This window comes from Ylistrum balloti, unplaced genomic scaffold (genome assembly GCF_031769215.1).
Source record: "Ylistrum balloti isolate Yb309-2 unplaced genomic scaffold, AGI_CSIRO_Ybal_v1 Utg370332, whole genome shotgun sequence".
NCBI lineage: Eukaryota > Metazoa > Mollusca > Bivalvia > Pectinida > Pectinidae > Ylistrum > Ylistrum balloti.
Genome location: NW_026782241.1, coordinates 1444961 through 1461106, shown reverse-complemented (window position 1 = coordinate 1461106; position 16146 = coordinate 1444961). Strand labels below are relative to the sequence as shown.

Genomic DNA, 16146 nt, shown 5'->3' with positions numbered 1-16146 from the left:
AAAAAACAAAAAACAAAAACAAAAAACAAACAAACAAAAAACAAACAAAAAATAGGAATTACATAGGTATTTTCAAAATATTTCTTGGTTGATATAACTATACTTCATGTTCATTTTTGAACGATTTAGGCAAAATTTTGCTGACACTCCAATTTATCTTTCGAATTTTTCTGACTTTATGACTTGATCTCTTAATTACATAGGTTTCTGTTTAAGAATTATTCATGAGAGAATTACTCAAACAAATTAAGTCATGAATAAATTGGGTGGCGCGCATGGCGATTGATGACACAATCTAATATTGCAAACAGTCGAGATCAGAATCTTTAAATGTCAGCGTCAAGTGAATTACCTTTTAAGCTCATAAACAATGTCGACATGAAGACATTTTCAATGTGAACACAAACAGAAATTAAAACTAAAATGTTAATAAAACGAGAGAAGGACTTGAATTTAAAAATTTACAAAAAATCATGGCAGATGTTGCTCTCTTTTTCTTCGACGACTTCTGTTATGTCAATTAATGTCGAACCAAGGAACGTCACATTGAGAACCGCGATAGTTACAAGGCAAAACGAACATTGAAAACCGCGGAAGTTACAAGGCCGCGGAAGTTACAAGGCCAAACTAACATTGAGAACCGCGGAAGTTACAAGGCCAAACGAACATTGAGAACCGCGGAAGTTACAAGGCCAAACGAACATTGAGAACCGCGATAGTAACAAGGCCAAACGAACATTGAGAACCGCGGAAGTTACAAGGCCAAACTAACACTGAGAACCGCGGAAGTTACAAGGCCAAACGAACATTGAGAACCGCGGAAGTTACAATGCCAAACTAACACTGAGAACCGCGGAAGTTACAATGCCAAACTAACACTGAGAACCGCGGAAGTTACAAGGCCAAACGAACATTGAGAACCGCGGAAGTTACAAGGCCAAACGAACATTGAGAACCGCGGAAGTTACAAGGCCAAACGAACATTGAGAACCGCGGAAGTTACAAGGCCAAACGAACATTGAGAACCGCGGAAGTTACAAGGCCAAACGAACATTGAGAACCGCGGAAGTTACAAGGCCAAACGAACATTGAAAACCGCGGAAGTTACAAGGCCAAACGAACATTGAAAACCGCGGAAGTTACAAGGCCAAACGAACATTGAAAACCGCGGAAGTTACAAGGCCAAACGAACATTGAGAACCGCGGAAGTTACAAGGCCAAACGAACATTGAGAACCGCGGAAGTTACAAGGCCAAACGAACATTGAGAACCGCGGAAGTTACAAGGCCAAACGAACATTGAGAACCGCGGAAGTTACAAGGCCAAACGAACATTGAGAACCGCGGAAGTTACAAGGCCAAACGAACATTGAGAACCGCGGAAGTTACAAGGCCAAACGAACATTGAGAACCGCGGAAGTTACAAGGCCAAACTAACACTGAGAACCGCGGAAGTTACAAGGCCAAACTAACACTGAGAACCGCGATAGTAACAAGGCCAAACGAACATTGAGAACCGCAGAATTATAAGGCCAAACTTACATTGAGAACCGCGGAAGTTACAAGGCCAAACGAACATTGAGAACCGCGGAAGTTACAAGGCAAAACGCACAAATGAGAGAATGGAAAAACAAAAAGAATTTTCCTGCATAGTATTATGTGAACGACCGCACAGAACATATAACATATGTTAACACATTCGGGGGAAAGTTTATCTTTATCACTCTTTGAAAGGGTGTGTTATCAACATCACCATGTATACCAATAATTTTTCTCGGAACATTTTCTTCAAATTTGTAATTATGATAGAAGAAGTTCTTAGAACACAACCAGTAATAGATCAGAATGTGATGTTTTGACGAAAACACTGTCATCTCCATCAGACACTAGTGTACATAGTGTACGAGATGGTAAGGAATCAACCGACTTTTTCGGCTGTACTATAATCCTATATACACTAAGGTCGAAAAATAGTGTGACGAGATGGTAAACAGATAATATCCCAAAAAGATGGTAACTGTGTATCCCAATCTTGTTGTTTAACCTTGTTCTCATTTCAGAACGTTGCATTACTTGGATTGATTAACAAGGGCTTACAAGGCGAGTGCTGTTCACAAAGCAGATAATGCTTACCCTTCTAGAATACTTGGTCTTATTCTCCTTGTACATTTTCAGGAATTTCAGTAGTTTTTGTGTTACACTTATAGGACTTTTAAGAGCACGCATTCGCTAATCCGATTCAAGTCAATAGCCTCTTTCAATACTAATGTAGAAACAGACCCAATCGGTGAATTCGCTGTATCATAAGCTGTTTTGCCAATCCAGGACTCGTTAGTGATGCTAAATGTAGAAGATGAAAGTTGTTGACAGTCAACTGGATTTTATTTGATAAGGTATGAACAAAAACATTGAGATTGATATGAAATTTAATACACATGTTTTCAATCTTTTTTGAAGGACAAGTAATGTATATGTATAATTCAGGATGTTTAAGACCTCATTTTCAGCTGAATCGCCTTAATATGTCTCTCGCTTCTGATTCTCTTATTTCAATAGAACCCTTGATAGATTACTTTCTTGTATTACCGGACCCAGGCATAATTATTTCCCTCACAACACGACTATGAAATATGACAGAATGAGGCCAATGGACAACTGCTTGGATAACAAATATAATCGATCCACATGCAGTTGAAGTAATTTCCCTACCTCAGCAGTAAGGAGTGTCTCATTGTCAGCCTTTCGATCATTTATAGAAACAGTAATATGCTTTAGAAAAGTGAATATATGCCATAAAAATGATAAACGCATTTGTGTTGTGATTTTGCAAAGCTCTCAAATCGAAGGAAAAAGCAAAAATCTTAAAAAAAACCAAAATTTTAACACTCTTCATGATGGTTGGGTAATCGCTTTATAGGAATCCTTTGAGAAATAATAACTAGATGTGCAACTAAAAAAAGGATAAATGATTAGGATTTCACTCCATGAATCTAATATTGTTAATTGGTAAACAAACAACTCGAGTACACTATTAGCCATTTGCAAGCAAGACAGCTAAAACATGTACATGTAGCTAAATTTCTTGCAGTCTTAATTTCGTTTTCCCAATTACGTTTCAATGCAGGATACACCAGGATACCATATATGTACGACACAAGGGAAAACCCTACGATCAGCAAGGATAATCACAACAGATTTTCACTTATCACAACCAATTAGAAAAATTGCACTTCACACCTTAGAGGCACACTGTCACCTCTGATGGAGGTTACACATCACTGCCTAATGGAGCTGGCAATCTATTCCTCGAGATGTCACACATACTATTTCTAACTGGCTGTGATAGATGGAAATATATTAAGTTCTCTTGTTCATACATTTAAACTTGGTCCTGAAATAAAATTATTCTCGACATACGGTAATGTTTATTACAGTTTTTAAAGATTTTTTTATATTAATATCTCTTTATTCAAACATCAAACCCCCTCCCCTCCCTTTCTTCTGATGTCTCATCGGATTTGAAGTAGAGGTAATGCTTTGTCTTTACTTGACAATTTTGGTTTGTTTTACATAAAGTGGAGATATTTTGACTTTAAGAGGAACTGATACATACTTGCAGGTTCTGTACAGCTTTACTAAAAGACAGGTGAGCTGTCCAGCCTATGATGGCGTGATCTGTGTCTACAGTAAAACTGCTGTGGAAACCGCCATTCCATACATTTTGGATCGTCAATGGCTGTCTCGATGCCTCGTTTGGTTGTACAAGCAACATTAAAGTCACCACGAAGATTGGCAGCATTTTGATTGTCATGAAACTGCAAATGTTGAAGCATTAAATAACTAATATATTGAGGATTTTACACGCGGTTTAATTTCTTATCAGGTATATGAAACGGGTCTAATGATATTATAACTGGCGGGGCAAAAAGAAACAAACATGACGAGGTTAATATATTCCGTAGGGAAAATAACGAATGCATTATTCTGTTTCTCACGAATGCATTATTCTGCTTCTCACACAAACGTTTGCATGTATTCATAGAAGTGGCATTCTCTGAAACTGATATAAGATGAATCTTGGCGATTAGCCAGCTCCACATGTCTATCGCAAACAATAAACCTTCACCCAATCACAGTTATAGATCCACTACGTCTGGCTCAATGTCTGGACACAAACATTTATCCAGCTGTAATGCGATATTGATAACAGGGTTGTTATGTGTTTAAATGATACTGTATTTTATCACAAGTTGTTTGCCCCCAGAAGTAGTAACAATTATCAAATATATCAAAGAATTTGAACAAGCTACACAGAGGTAGGTGTTTCGCGGTGAGTGAAAACAATACACGATATATACACCATGACAAAACATCCGCGAGTGAAATTCGATATTGATACATACCTCATAATCACTGCCATATATGAATATATTGGATAAAACGACGAACCCAGCAATGTTAATGGACAACTGAATGGACTTACTTAGACAACCCCGCTGACATTTAGTCGTACAGGTAATATTCTCTATATGACCTCATTATTGTCCGTCTCAGTTATCCTACATGCATTTGTTTACAATTGGAAAGCTATTTGACCAATTCTTGCAGCTTGGTTTTCAAAACTCACCTCTATCTACATAAAAAAACGACACGCTGGACTTTCGTCTACAAAATCCAGGACGAGACCGGACGTCAGTGACCGACCAGTGCTGTATTATCTAAGATTTACCACAGTGTTAATATCTATACAGTAGTTTCAGATAAGGCACTATCAAGCAAGAGACGGTGACTCTACCTGATGTCCGACAAATATGTAGAATATTTGTGTACAACAGTTAAAATTTCAATATAACAGAAATTTCTTAATCTAGTAATTGCGGCTTGTATTTTTTTAACAGTTTGGTTAAAGAGAAACCAAAAATCTTAAAAAGAGAAAAACATGGTTCGAGCTGAAAGCGGCAAAAACGAACATAAACGAAACCCAGCTTCTGAAAAAAAAATCTGAAAAGATTCGTTGCAGAGAAATCACCCCGCCAGACAGTTGTATAGAAAGATGAAGAAATCGACAACTGATGCTGATAATTACTTATAAAAAAACCTGCTGAAAAGCATGTTTTTTATCGTGAATGTGCTGAAGCGCAAAGAACACTATGCTATGATGAATACGTCAGTTTTGTATTTACTGAAAAGGCATAGCCTTTAAAAGGTTGACACTCTCAATTTTGACATTTATCGACGGGTGTGTTCCCCAGGGAAAGAAAGTTTGAAAAGGATTGCCTCATCAATCAAACGTTAAGGCAGACAATGATTTATACAGTAAACATGTAGGAATGGGACTGACGCTGTGTTATAACACTGTATCCCTCGTGTGTTACACGTTCTGGATCACGTCTTGTTCCAGCAAGCAATGGTCAAGCAAAGCTTAAAGTGTGGATGTTGATATAATAGTGATTAAATAGAAAGGAAAGAAGCCAAGTATGAACGGAAATCTTGACTACAATAATCATGACAACGGTAACCATGGCTACTGTCACCATGGCTACAGTAACCATTACAAAAGGAATAATTCATTCTGATAGATTGTGTCAGGCTTATCAACATTTTGCTTTTTTAAAGTTACTGAATATCCTAATTCTAGATCGGTTGATTTTATGGCTTCATTTTTCATCGTTTAAAAATATCAAGCATTCGTATATCTCCCCACTTGTGTCTGCTGTATTTCTATGTTTTTGCTTCAAGCATTACCGAAAAGTTCCACACGGACGAATGTGACAAAATAGCTGTAAAATGCGAAGTTCTTTTCAGTTTTAGTAAGGACTGTTATAATAACAAAAATCTACATATGTAGTTAACATATGTGTGTTAGTTTAAAAGATTAAAAAAAACGGGGAAGTGTTTCGCTGAACGTTAACATTATCCAGTGTACACGTTTGGTACACTAGGAAGTCTTAAGACCGCTGAATAATGGCATTTTAATTCTGAGGCTATACGATAGATCATCAGTGATTTTACCTGTTTAAAGCTATGGTAACCATGGTTATACCTACACTTGTATCCTTACGACATTGTAGCTATCGGTGGTGTGAGATGTGAGGGCAGCTTTTCGTTATTGAAGCAAAGGAAGGCTTAAGATGTAGTAAAGGGTGCACGGTTGCAGTTTTTCGTGAATAAAGACTATCTAAAAAGGTCAATTGAATAACGCTGTATATCACACAATACCATAAGACTGAAAATTACATTGAATTGAGAAATTGACTTTTTGACCTTTTTTTTTAAACGCCGTAGTTTCTCTTCAGTCTCGCCGGGTGTCGACCATACTGTATTTACACCTACTAAATGTCAATGTTCAATACGTCCGAGGTTCTCATAGAGTTCTTGAAACTGTTTCTACTTTATTGTCCTCACTAACCTATAAACTATCTTACAAAAGGCCTTTCTATCTAGTTTGTTACAGTGTGTTCGGATTACAACCTTTAGTAGAATTAAAATCGGTGCACTTTAACATGGATACAAGTCAGATGACAAATATGTCTAAATCCGGGTCTGTCACGAGCTACCGATCACAGAAGTTTCACGCGCGTGATTTGTGTTTCAGTTAGAGTACCAGACAGGCTAAGAAGTGTATGTCGGGGTTTTAATTTCCGCCAGTGAGGCTGTATACAGACAATGTGATATGAAGAGATAAGGGACGTGGAAGATGCGATTCAAAGTCAAATAAGGTACAAAAGTATACTAAATGATCAAAATTTTCTCAATCATTCAACTGTTCTATTTATGAAAAAATGAACATGTATATCCCTAATCAGTTTCCACATGCCTATATATAGTCTATAAATGGGCGATATTTTACAAAGATCAACATCTCAATGCTGACATCCGCAATTATTGCGAACAGTCACGAGTCCCTCAGTAAATTTCTGCCTAGAACACCAATGAGCTCTGCACTTAATGGGCAACTCAGTCAAGAATCTCGCAATTAATAGTGCCGGACAGTTAATAGAGACCCATTTCACGAATCTCGAAGTTATTGGGTACTTCAGTCACGAGCTGGACAGGTAATAGATACCCAGATCACGAATCTGTACATAGGTCACGAGTTTGACAGCTGATTGGGACCCACATCTAGAATTTGGCAGTTAATGGTTACTCAGGTCACGTGTCTTACAGAGATAATAGTGTTCCTGAATGGTCCCATGCTTCGTCGGTGATGTCTACAATATTTATCTTGACTTTTCTCAATATGATAATTGTTTCAATAACGCGAGAACCACCAGACAAACCACCGATTATTCAATGCATCAAACTTTAATTCAGACGAACTAGTTTATTACGATATTTCGTTGACGACCACAAAGCTCTTTCAATCTCTATCTATATTTCGAGACAGAACAACAGCAAAATATCAATAGGTGTACATAATCCGAACCTAAAGTAAATAGACACAATATGATCAGAAGAAAGATTTACAGTGAGACTCATGAAAAAGGCAAAGGAATATAAGACCAGATGTTCCGGAATAATAAGCGTCTTCTGCTTCATGCCCGCAATGTAAATCTTGGTCAGTCCAAGTACGTTATGTCATTATCAAATTAAAAAAATGTATACAACAAAGGAATCATTAGACAAATTACAAGGCATACAACACGTCCAGCTTCATATTAAAGACATAGAATATCAAATAGTGTATTTAGATAGTGAGGTTTGCTGGAAATAGCATCGTAATGATAATGAACATTCAGGAAATATGTAAATGAAGTACAGGTTACAGGTGAGAAGTACCCAGTACACAGGCCAATGTAAATGTAAAGATAGGAAATGATTTTCTTCACAAGTATATACAAATGAACAAAGGATATTTTAAAATATATTGATCGATCATAGAACCCTCAATCACCTAATTTATCTCACCGACTTCTCTTATGTATGAGTTCATTTTCTTTGAATTCTGATATATAAAAACAAAAGCAAAAAAAAAAAAAACAAAAAACAAAAAACAAAAAAACAAAAAACAAACTTAAAGATAAAAACAGCTTGATAAATGCATGCTTACATTCAGCAAATCACGTGATCACGGATTCCTACGATTGATATTTTGACTCTCTTCATTTTGAGTATAAAATAATTATTATTTCCGATACATTGTTAATTAAACATCAATAAAAAGATATCAGATGTTCTAAAGGTGACTAGTAGGATATAGCTGACTAGCTGACATGTTTCCAGCCAGAAAACTTAATCGTTCTTCCTTTATAAATCAACATATACTGTATGTGATGAGGGCCCATTTTCGATGTTTAAAAAAAATCGCACAAAATATCCAGCATAGAAATATATATACCTCGATTTCATAACTTTCGTTAAAAGAAAAAAAAAAAAAAAAAACTGACACAGAAATATTTCCACTTCATTTCATAACTTCCGTTAAAATGAATCCCTAACAAAAGATACTGATAGAAACATATATATATATATATCCATTTCGGGAGTTTCTTTAAAGATAAATTCCCAGACTGAAAAACTGGCAGAGCAATACATATCTAACTATACCAAGACTTCATTTACAAATGGATACCCCTCCTAAAGAAATGTTAGAGAAATGCGAAATATGTATATATGCATTTCCTGTCTTCCGTTTAAAATTCTATCCTGAATACTGAATCCTGAAACTGATAGCAAGCTAGGAATATATCAACTTCATGACTTCCGTAAACATGGATACCAAACATCAGAAACCGGCAAAGAAATATGTTTTTTTCCACATTACGATTTCCGTTAGATGGATTCCCAGCATAAAAAACTAGTGAAGATCTACATTCCAATTCCATGGCTTCTGTTTTGCTTGAAGATTTTGATTTAACCGAGAATATTTTAACCCCATAAAAACAACTATTATATTACACCAATATAGAACATGGTACTGTCGACATTCCCTCTTAATGCTCATCAACAACAAAAACTTTATAATGAGTAAGTACGGAATTCTAAAGAGCAGGTTATGTTGTTATGCGCGAAATTCTGCTCTTTGAATTGCTTGCTTAAATATCTCTCTGAATTGCACCACTAACGTCATCCGTTCTGCTAGTTTGTTTGATTGCAATGTTACAACGTGTTGGTATTATACCTGTTTCTTAACATTTGTCATTCCTCAGCTCTCAAGAAATCTTGCCTGGGTTTGTAAAACATACACACAGGCCGTGTGTTTGACGTCTCCTTACGAAATATTGGCATTGATCGTCAGAAGTCTATAATGAGTATGTGATGAACGACGTCATTACATACCTTAGTTTACAGACCAGTCAATCCCCAGACGACGCCAACCCACGAGGAGAGCACCCCCCTCACGTCGCCAGAGAATCGAGCATGTCGATTGAACAATGTCTGGCGGCGGGTAGACTCACGGAGACGATAAATTATCACCAACACAATCATCATCATCATCATCATCATCATCATCATCATCATCATCATCATCATCATCATCGTCATTTTTATCATCGTCATCATCATCATTATCATTATCATCATCATCACCATCACCATCATCATCATTATCCTCCTCCTCCTCATCATCATCATCATCATCATCGTCATCATCATCTTACACGCGGGTGCAATAATATTTAATTGGAAAGTTTAGATGGTGAAAACCTATTAAAGTATTTTTTCTATTTATCAATACCTGTTGTCATATTGACTTTTCACAATTCAATCTTGGACTTAAATTGAGCAGACCAAGACAACACTTATCATAGCTGTTGTCTCATTGTGCATTTGGTAAGGATAACATAGCTGTTACAGAAGCCATTTAAGTGAACTGCTCAAACTGTTCCGAGACTTTATCTTAATTAGAACATTGGGAAGTAAAATTGAGAGTATGAAAAGGAAAGCTAAGCCTAACTGATAAATGTAATTTTTGTATCTTGTATATTTATATAATGTTTTTGTATTTTGCCTCTTTATTTTAAGTTTTTATTACATCTCCCGGTATCTAGCTTTTGTATTTCGTCACCCAGTATAAAGTTTTTGTATTTCGTCAGCCAATATTAAGTTTTTGTATTTCATCACCCAGTATAAAGTTTTTGTATTACGTCACCCGGTATAACGTTTTTACATTTCGTCACCCAGTATAAAGTGTTTGTATTTCGTCACCCGGTATAAAGTGTTTGTATTACGTCAACCAGTATAAAGTGTTTGTATTACGTCACCCAGTCTAAAGTGTTTGTATTACGTCACCCAGTATAAAGTGTTTGTATTTCGTCACCCGGTTTAAAGTTTTTGCACTTCGTCACCCGGTAAAAAGTTTTCGTATTTTGTCACCCGGTATAAAGTGTTTGTATTACGTCCCCGGTATAAAGTTTTCGTTTTCGTCACCAGTATAAAGTGTTTGTATTTCGTCACCCAGTATAAAGTTTTCGTATTCAGGCACCCAATATTAAAAGTTTTTATTTCGTCACCTTATGTAAGGATTTTGTATTTCGTAACCAAGTAAAAAGTATTTGTAATTCGTCATTCTTAATGAAGATTTTCATGTTATGTTACTCTAATGCAGGTTTTTAGTTGTTTTGATTACCGCTTCCCACCAGTAAATATTTAACTATATTTTTTTAAAATTTATTTTTCTAATCAATTACGACCAACATCCGGTAAAATATGATTTTCATAGAGCCTTAAACTATCAATAAGATTGCTTTGATCGGTGTAAAGAGGACATTAAAATGAGGTCCGGGACTTTATGGTGCATCACGTCCAATGAGACATGTTTACAGATCCACGTTGTATATATTTATATACAAATAAATCTGTAATACATAAGTACTGTATAGGAGTTAGTTCCCTTGTTATGGTATAAAAACATACCAGGTAGCGTACGTTATACCGGGAGAGTGTGCCGTAAACACGAAGTCACACATATCAGTGCCGCTAATTCTATTAACCTGAAGCTACCGTTTTCACGCCAAATCGTTTTGAGATAAATACTTGGACAGTTGTGTATAAGACGATACCTAGGGAAAATGCTAGCTTTGATAGTTATGGTAATGTACATTGTATGTGTGTTTTATACATATTTACAGAATCCTCGCGTGATCGTTTTTCAGCCCCAACTTTTCCTCGTCATTAGCTTGTTTCTCGTAAAAATATTTTAAACCAGAAAAGACGTATCTGTTCACTAAGATATAAACCCGATTTTGTACGTGTGGTTTTATATGCAAATCAGCTTATCTTTTTTTTGTAGTTTTTATATGTATTTTCCTTTGTCGCCTCTTACGTCTGAACATTTAGGCCCTTAGCAATACAGATAAGTTCTAGAAGGATGAAATAGCTGTGTGATGTAACATCACTTACGAGTCTTAGAAGGGCGAGACAGCTGTATGATGTAACATCACTTACGAGTCCTGGAAGGGCGAGGCAGCTGTATGATGTAACATCACTTACGAGTCCTAGATGGGAGAGACAGCTGTATGATGTAACATCACTTACGAGTCCTAGACGGATGAAATAGCTGTATGATGTAGCATCACTAAGGAGTTCTAGAAAGACAAAACAGCTGTATGTTGTAGCATCATTGACGAGTCCTAGAAGGGGAGACAGCTGTATGATGTAGCAAAACTGACGAGTCCTAGAAGGGCGAGACAGCTGTATGACGCAATTTGATAAATCGCTTGACTCTACTGTATGTAATTCTAAATATGTATTTCAATGTGCTGTACACTTGTTAGTCTTTTGTACAATTTGAAGAGTGGATCCTTATTAAAAGAATTTGAGATGAGTATATTTGCAAAAAATATATGGGCTGGAAAGGAGAAAAGGGTCACAGTTTTCCATGGAAATTGCGTTTGAAATTGAAGAAAAAATATCCCCTCCTCCCCTCCCCAGAAAGAAAAATATTAAATTAAAAAAAAAAAAAAAAAAAGAAAAAACACACACGGATAAATCAAAATAGAAGAAAAAGTTATCCCCTCCCCAGAAAGAAAAAAAAAAAGTAAAAACACGGATGTATCAAAATTATGATTCATTAGAACTACTTGACCTACATAGGAAACTAAGCCGGTCTGATAATATGATTTATATAGGTCAAGGTCAATTTCATACCAGTACACTTTGCCTATGATTTAGCAGATGTACTTGGTATATGAACTTCTCATAACACCTTCATCTACAGAACGTGGGATAATGGTTATAAATGTCATCTGTGTGAGATCCTACCTGTTTAGGCGATATCAGACTAGTTAATGACCCAGCACATAAAAGATTCTTCATAGTTCCTAAAAGTTATGTTGTTTTTGCTCTCCAACACGACCACAATAAGATAGGGACTATCGATTTTTTTCCTGTACAAACCATTTTATCACAACATTTAAAGTCTCATATCGAATTTCTTCCACCAGTTTTGCCGATAAAAACTGTAATTTGATATCTATTCCAACACTACAAAATTACCTAAGGCGATCGTAAGCGTCTTAGAGACTCGTTAAAGTTCAACAAAAGACGGATTACGGGGTTATCAGGAGGACAGTTACAGCTAGACTGAGGTGATTTCGGAATTACCTAATATTTTCAATATGGAATATTTTAAAGCAGAACTGATATTAAAAATCCCACTTTATTTATGGAGTATAATGGACATTTCAGGATTGAAATTTTATTTCTGTGTCATTACAATTCGGAGAAATTGTTTTTTTTTTCAGTTCTCTTAAGAATAACAGACTTTTTCTCTCGAGATTGCCGAATTGTCGAATTGTCGTTGTTCAGAACATACACAAATTCATGTACTTGGTGGTTTACTTAACTTATCAGGTATATGGAATTTATAGAATTATTGGATTTGTGTACCTCCTTGTCTAGCTTTTCACTTTTCTTTAGTAGCCTCATTGTCTTTGAAATTGGTCCCCAGCATCACCAAAGAGTCCTACAAGGACGAAACAGCTGTATGTTGTAGCATCACTGACGATTCTTAGAAGGACGAAACAGCTGTATGATGCATCATCACTGACGGGTCCTAGAAAGACGAAACAGCTGTATGATGCATCATCACTGACGGGTCCTAGAAAGACGAAACAGCTGTATGATGCATCATCACTGACGGGTCCTAGAAGGACGAAACAGCTGTATGATGCATCATCACTGACGGGTCCTAGAAGGACGAAACAGCTGTGTGATGCATCATCACTGACGATTCCTGGAAGGACGAAACAGCTGTGTGATGCATCATCACTGACGATTCCTGGAAGGACGAAACAGCTGTATGATGTAGCATCACTGATGAGTCCTAGAAGGACGAAACAGCTGTGTGATGCATCATCACTGACGATTCCTGGAAGGACGAAACAGCTGTATGATGCATCATCACTGACGGGTCCTAGAAGGACGAAACAGCTGTGTGATGCATCATCACTGACGATTCCTGGAAGGACGAAACAGCTGTGTGATGCATCATCACTGACGATTCCTGGAAGGACGAAACAGCTGTGTGATGCATCATCACTGACGATTCTTAGAAGGACGAAACAGCTGTGTGATGCATCATCACTGACGATTCCTGGAAGGACGAAACAGCTGTGTGATGCATCATCACTGACGATTCCTGGAAGGACGAAACAGCTGTGTGATGCATCATCACTGACGGGTCCTAGAAGGACGAAACAGCTGTGTGATGCATCATCACTGACGATTCCTGGAAGGACGAAACAGCTGTGTGATGCATCATCACTGACGATTCTTAGAAGGACGAAACAGCTGTGTGATGCATCATCACTGACGATTCTTAGAAGGACGAAACAGCTGTGTGATGCATCATCACTGACGATTCTTAGAAGGACGAAACAGCTGTGTGATGCATCATCACTGACGATTCTTAGAAGGACGAAACAGCTGTGTGATGCATCATCACTGACGATTCTTAGAAGGACGAAACAGCTGTGTGATGCATCATCACTGACGGGTCCTAGAAGGACGAAACAGCTGTATGATGCATCATCACTGACGGGTCCTAGAAGGACGAAACAGCTGTATGATGCAGCATCACTGACGGGTCCTAGAAGGACGAAACAGCTGTGTGATGCATCATCACTGACGAGTCCTAGAAGGACGAAACAGCTGTATGATGCATCATCACTGACGGGTCCTAGAAGGACGAAACAGCTGTATGATGCAGCATCACTGACGATTCCTGGAAGGACGAAACAGCTGTATGATGCATCATCACTGACGATTCCTGGAAGGACGAAACAGCTGTGTGATGCATCATCACTGACGATTCCTGGAAGGACGAAACAGCTGTATGATGCAGTTAAACATTCTTAATTTGTATTAAATGGTAGCAGGAAGAGGGAAATGTACAATGACGTTCGGTGATATCGAACTCTCTGATCGGTACAAGCTTCATCTTGATTATCTCGTAAATTTTCAGTTCGTTTTGACGCTGTTTCGCCCCGATCTTTGGCTTGGCACATGTTTTGAAATATTTGAAAATAACAACTCGTCAACAAAATCTTAATTGAAATACGAATACGATGAAACTTCGATAAAATACGGAAAGGGGTGTTAATTATTGACGGTACACATCACATCAACTTAGGGCAAATCAAACATATTTCATAAAACAAACAAAGAGGATTTAATGTCGTCAGTATCCTTATTCAAACTAAAATGGATTAAACGGATGAAACAAAAATATATACCAAATTTAAGTTAAAATGTACACCGATATCCCGAAAGGATACAGGGCGAATAAAAGCACGTGTTTCGGAAGTTTAAATCTAGGTCAATCGCTGTAAGGAATGTTACGTTTGCAAATGAGAAAAAAGGTAAAATTCTCGGCTGACGACATCTTGCACGAGAAGCGTAACATATGGAACTAACCTTTGACTTATAAACATCGTTTGGGAAAGCGGGGATATCACCATCTAAAAAACGGAAAATTCACAATAGGGAATTCGAATTTTAACGCTTATCATAAGCGACAAATGGTATCAAATGGACATGATCAATAAATGTATGCTATTTAGACTTAATCTTCAAGTGAATCTGTGTCGCCACTACACCAAATGGACATGATCATGATAGCGGCCATAAATTTGTCAATAATCATCAACAGAAGATAATTGTAGAAATAATTCTATCAACAAACACAATAGCGATTAATTGTTTATCACCAGGGTTAAGTAGCTTCATTCATATCACATCAGTGCCACAGTTGGTGCTCGATATGAAATTTATTTCAAATATTTTCTTATTATTACCACGTTAACAGCCACATTTCTTGTGAGACGGAGTTTCCTTGTATAAGTTGTTGTCACCTTAATTGAACAGTATAAGGGAGGCGCGTCGCATACAATCCAAACCAAAAGTGAGTGTCGAACAACACACCTTGGATCTTCAATTGAGATTGTGAAGTCCGATACCCTTCCGAGTTAGCTATATTGAGAAGCGCGTGCCATATAGATAAAACACAATAAAGTATATTCAAATGTAAACCTTTAATTTTAGAGACAAAATATAAATAAACAAAAGGTAATTTTAAAAGTGTTACAACATATCTATATCAGAGGGAATCAAAATGGCGAAACGATCATGTGTCATTCACAATCATACCAACACCATTTAACAATAGTAGGTCCATAACGCTGCAGATAGACAAAATATCTCAGAGTTAACTCCCCTGACTTCTTTTCAGAAAAGTTATTACAAATGAAGGGACAAAGGGATAGGTTTAGTCGACTTAGTAGACTTCATCACGATATCATAGGAAATTGTTGTATGGCATATAGAAAATTTATAATTATCTTGATATAAAACGAAACATAAAAACACAAAAAAAAAAAAAATTTTTGATCAATAATACATAAACTGATGTGTTAGACTACAAGCTATCTGGCTGTGTGATGACTTTCATTCCAGATTTCTGTAATAAACATAATGGTATGCACGAGTTATTATGTAAAAAGTCTCACACTGACAGGATAATGTAGCTGATGTTTTCATAACCAGAAATATTGATACTGTGACATGGGACAAGCAATAACAAACGGATATAAATATTTCATTGGAATGTGTTTTGTTGGTAAAGTATCGAATAATGATTAAAAATGTATCATCGATGATGAGATAAACAGACAAGAATAATTGAAACAACATTTCCAGCTGTGAC

At 36.8% G+C, this 16146-nt stretch overlaps 1 protein-coding gene across 1 annotated transcript in view; it reads right to left on the bottom strand.

The window, feature by feature from the left end:
• The window catches only part of LOC132553521 (uncharacterized), a 41884-nt gene extending 38086 nt beyond the window's left edge, over nt 1-3798 (bottom strand). The window contains exon 1 of the mRNA XM_060217768.1: nt 3613-3798. Within this exon, the coding sequence (XP_060073751.1) occupies nt 3613-3798 (186 nt within the window). The remainder of the gene's footprint in view (nt 1-3612) is intronic.
• Between the last annotated feature and the right edge of the window lie 12348 nt (nt 3799-16146).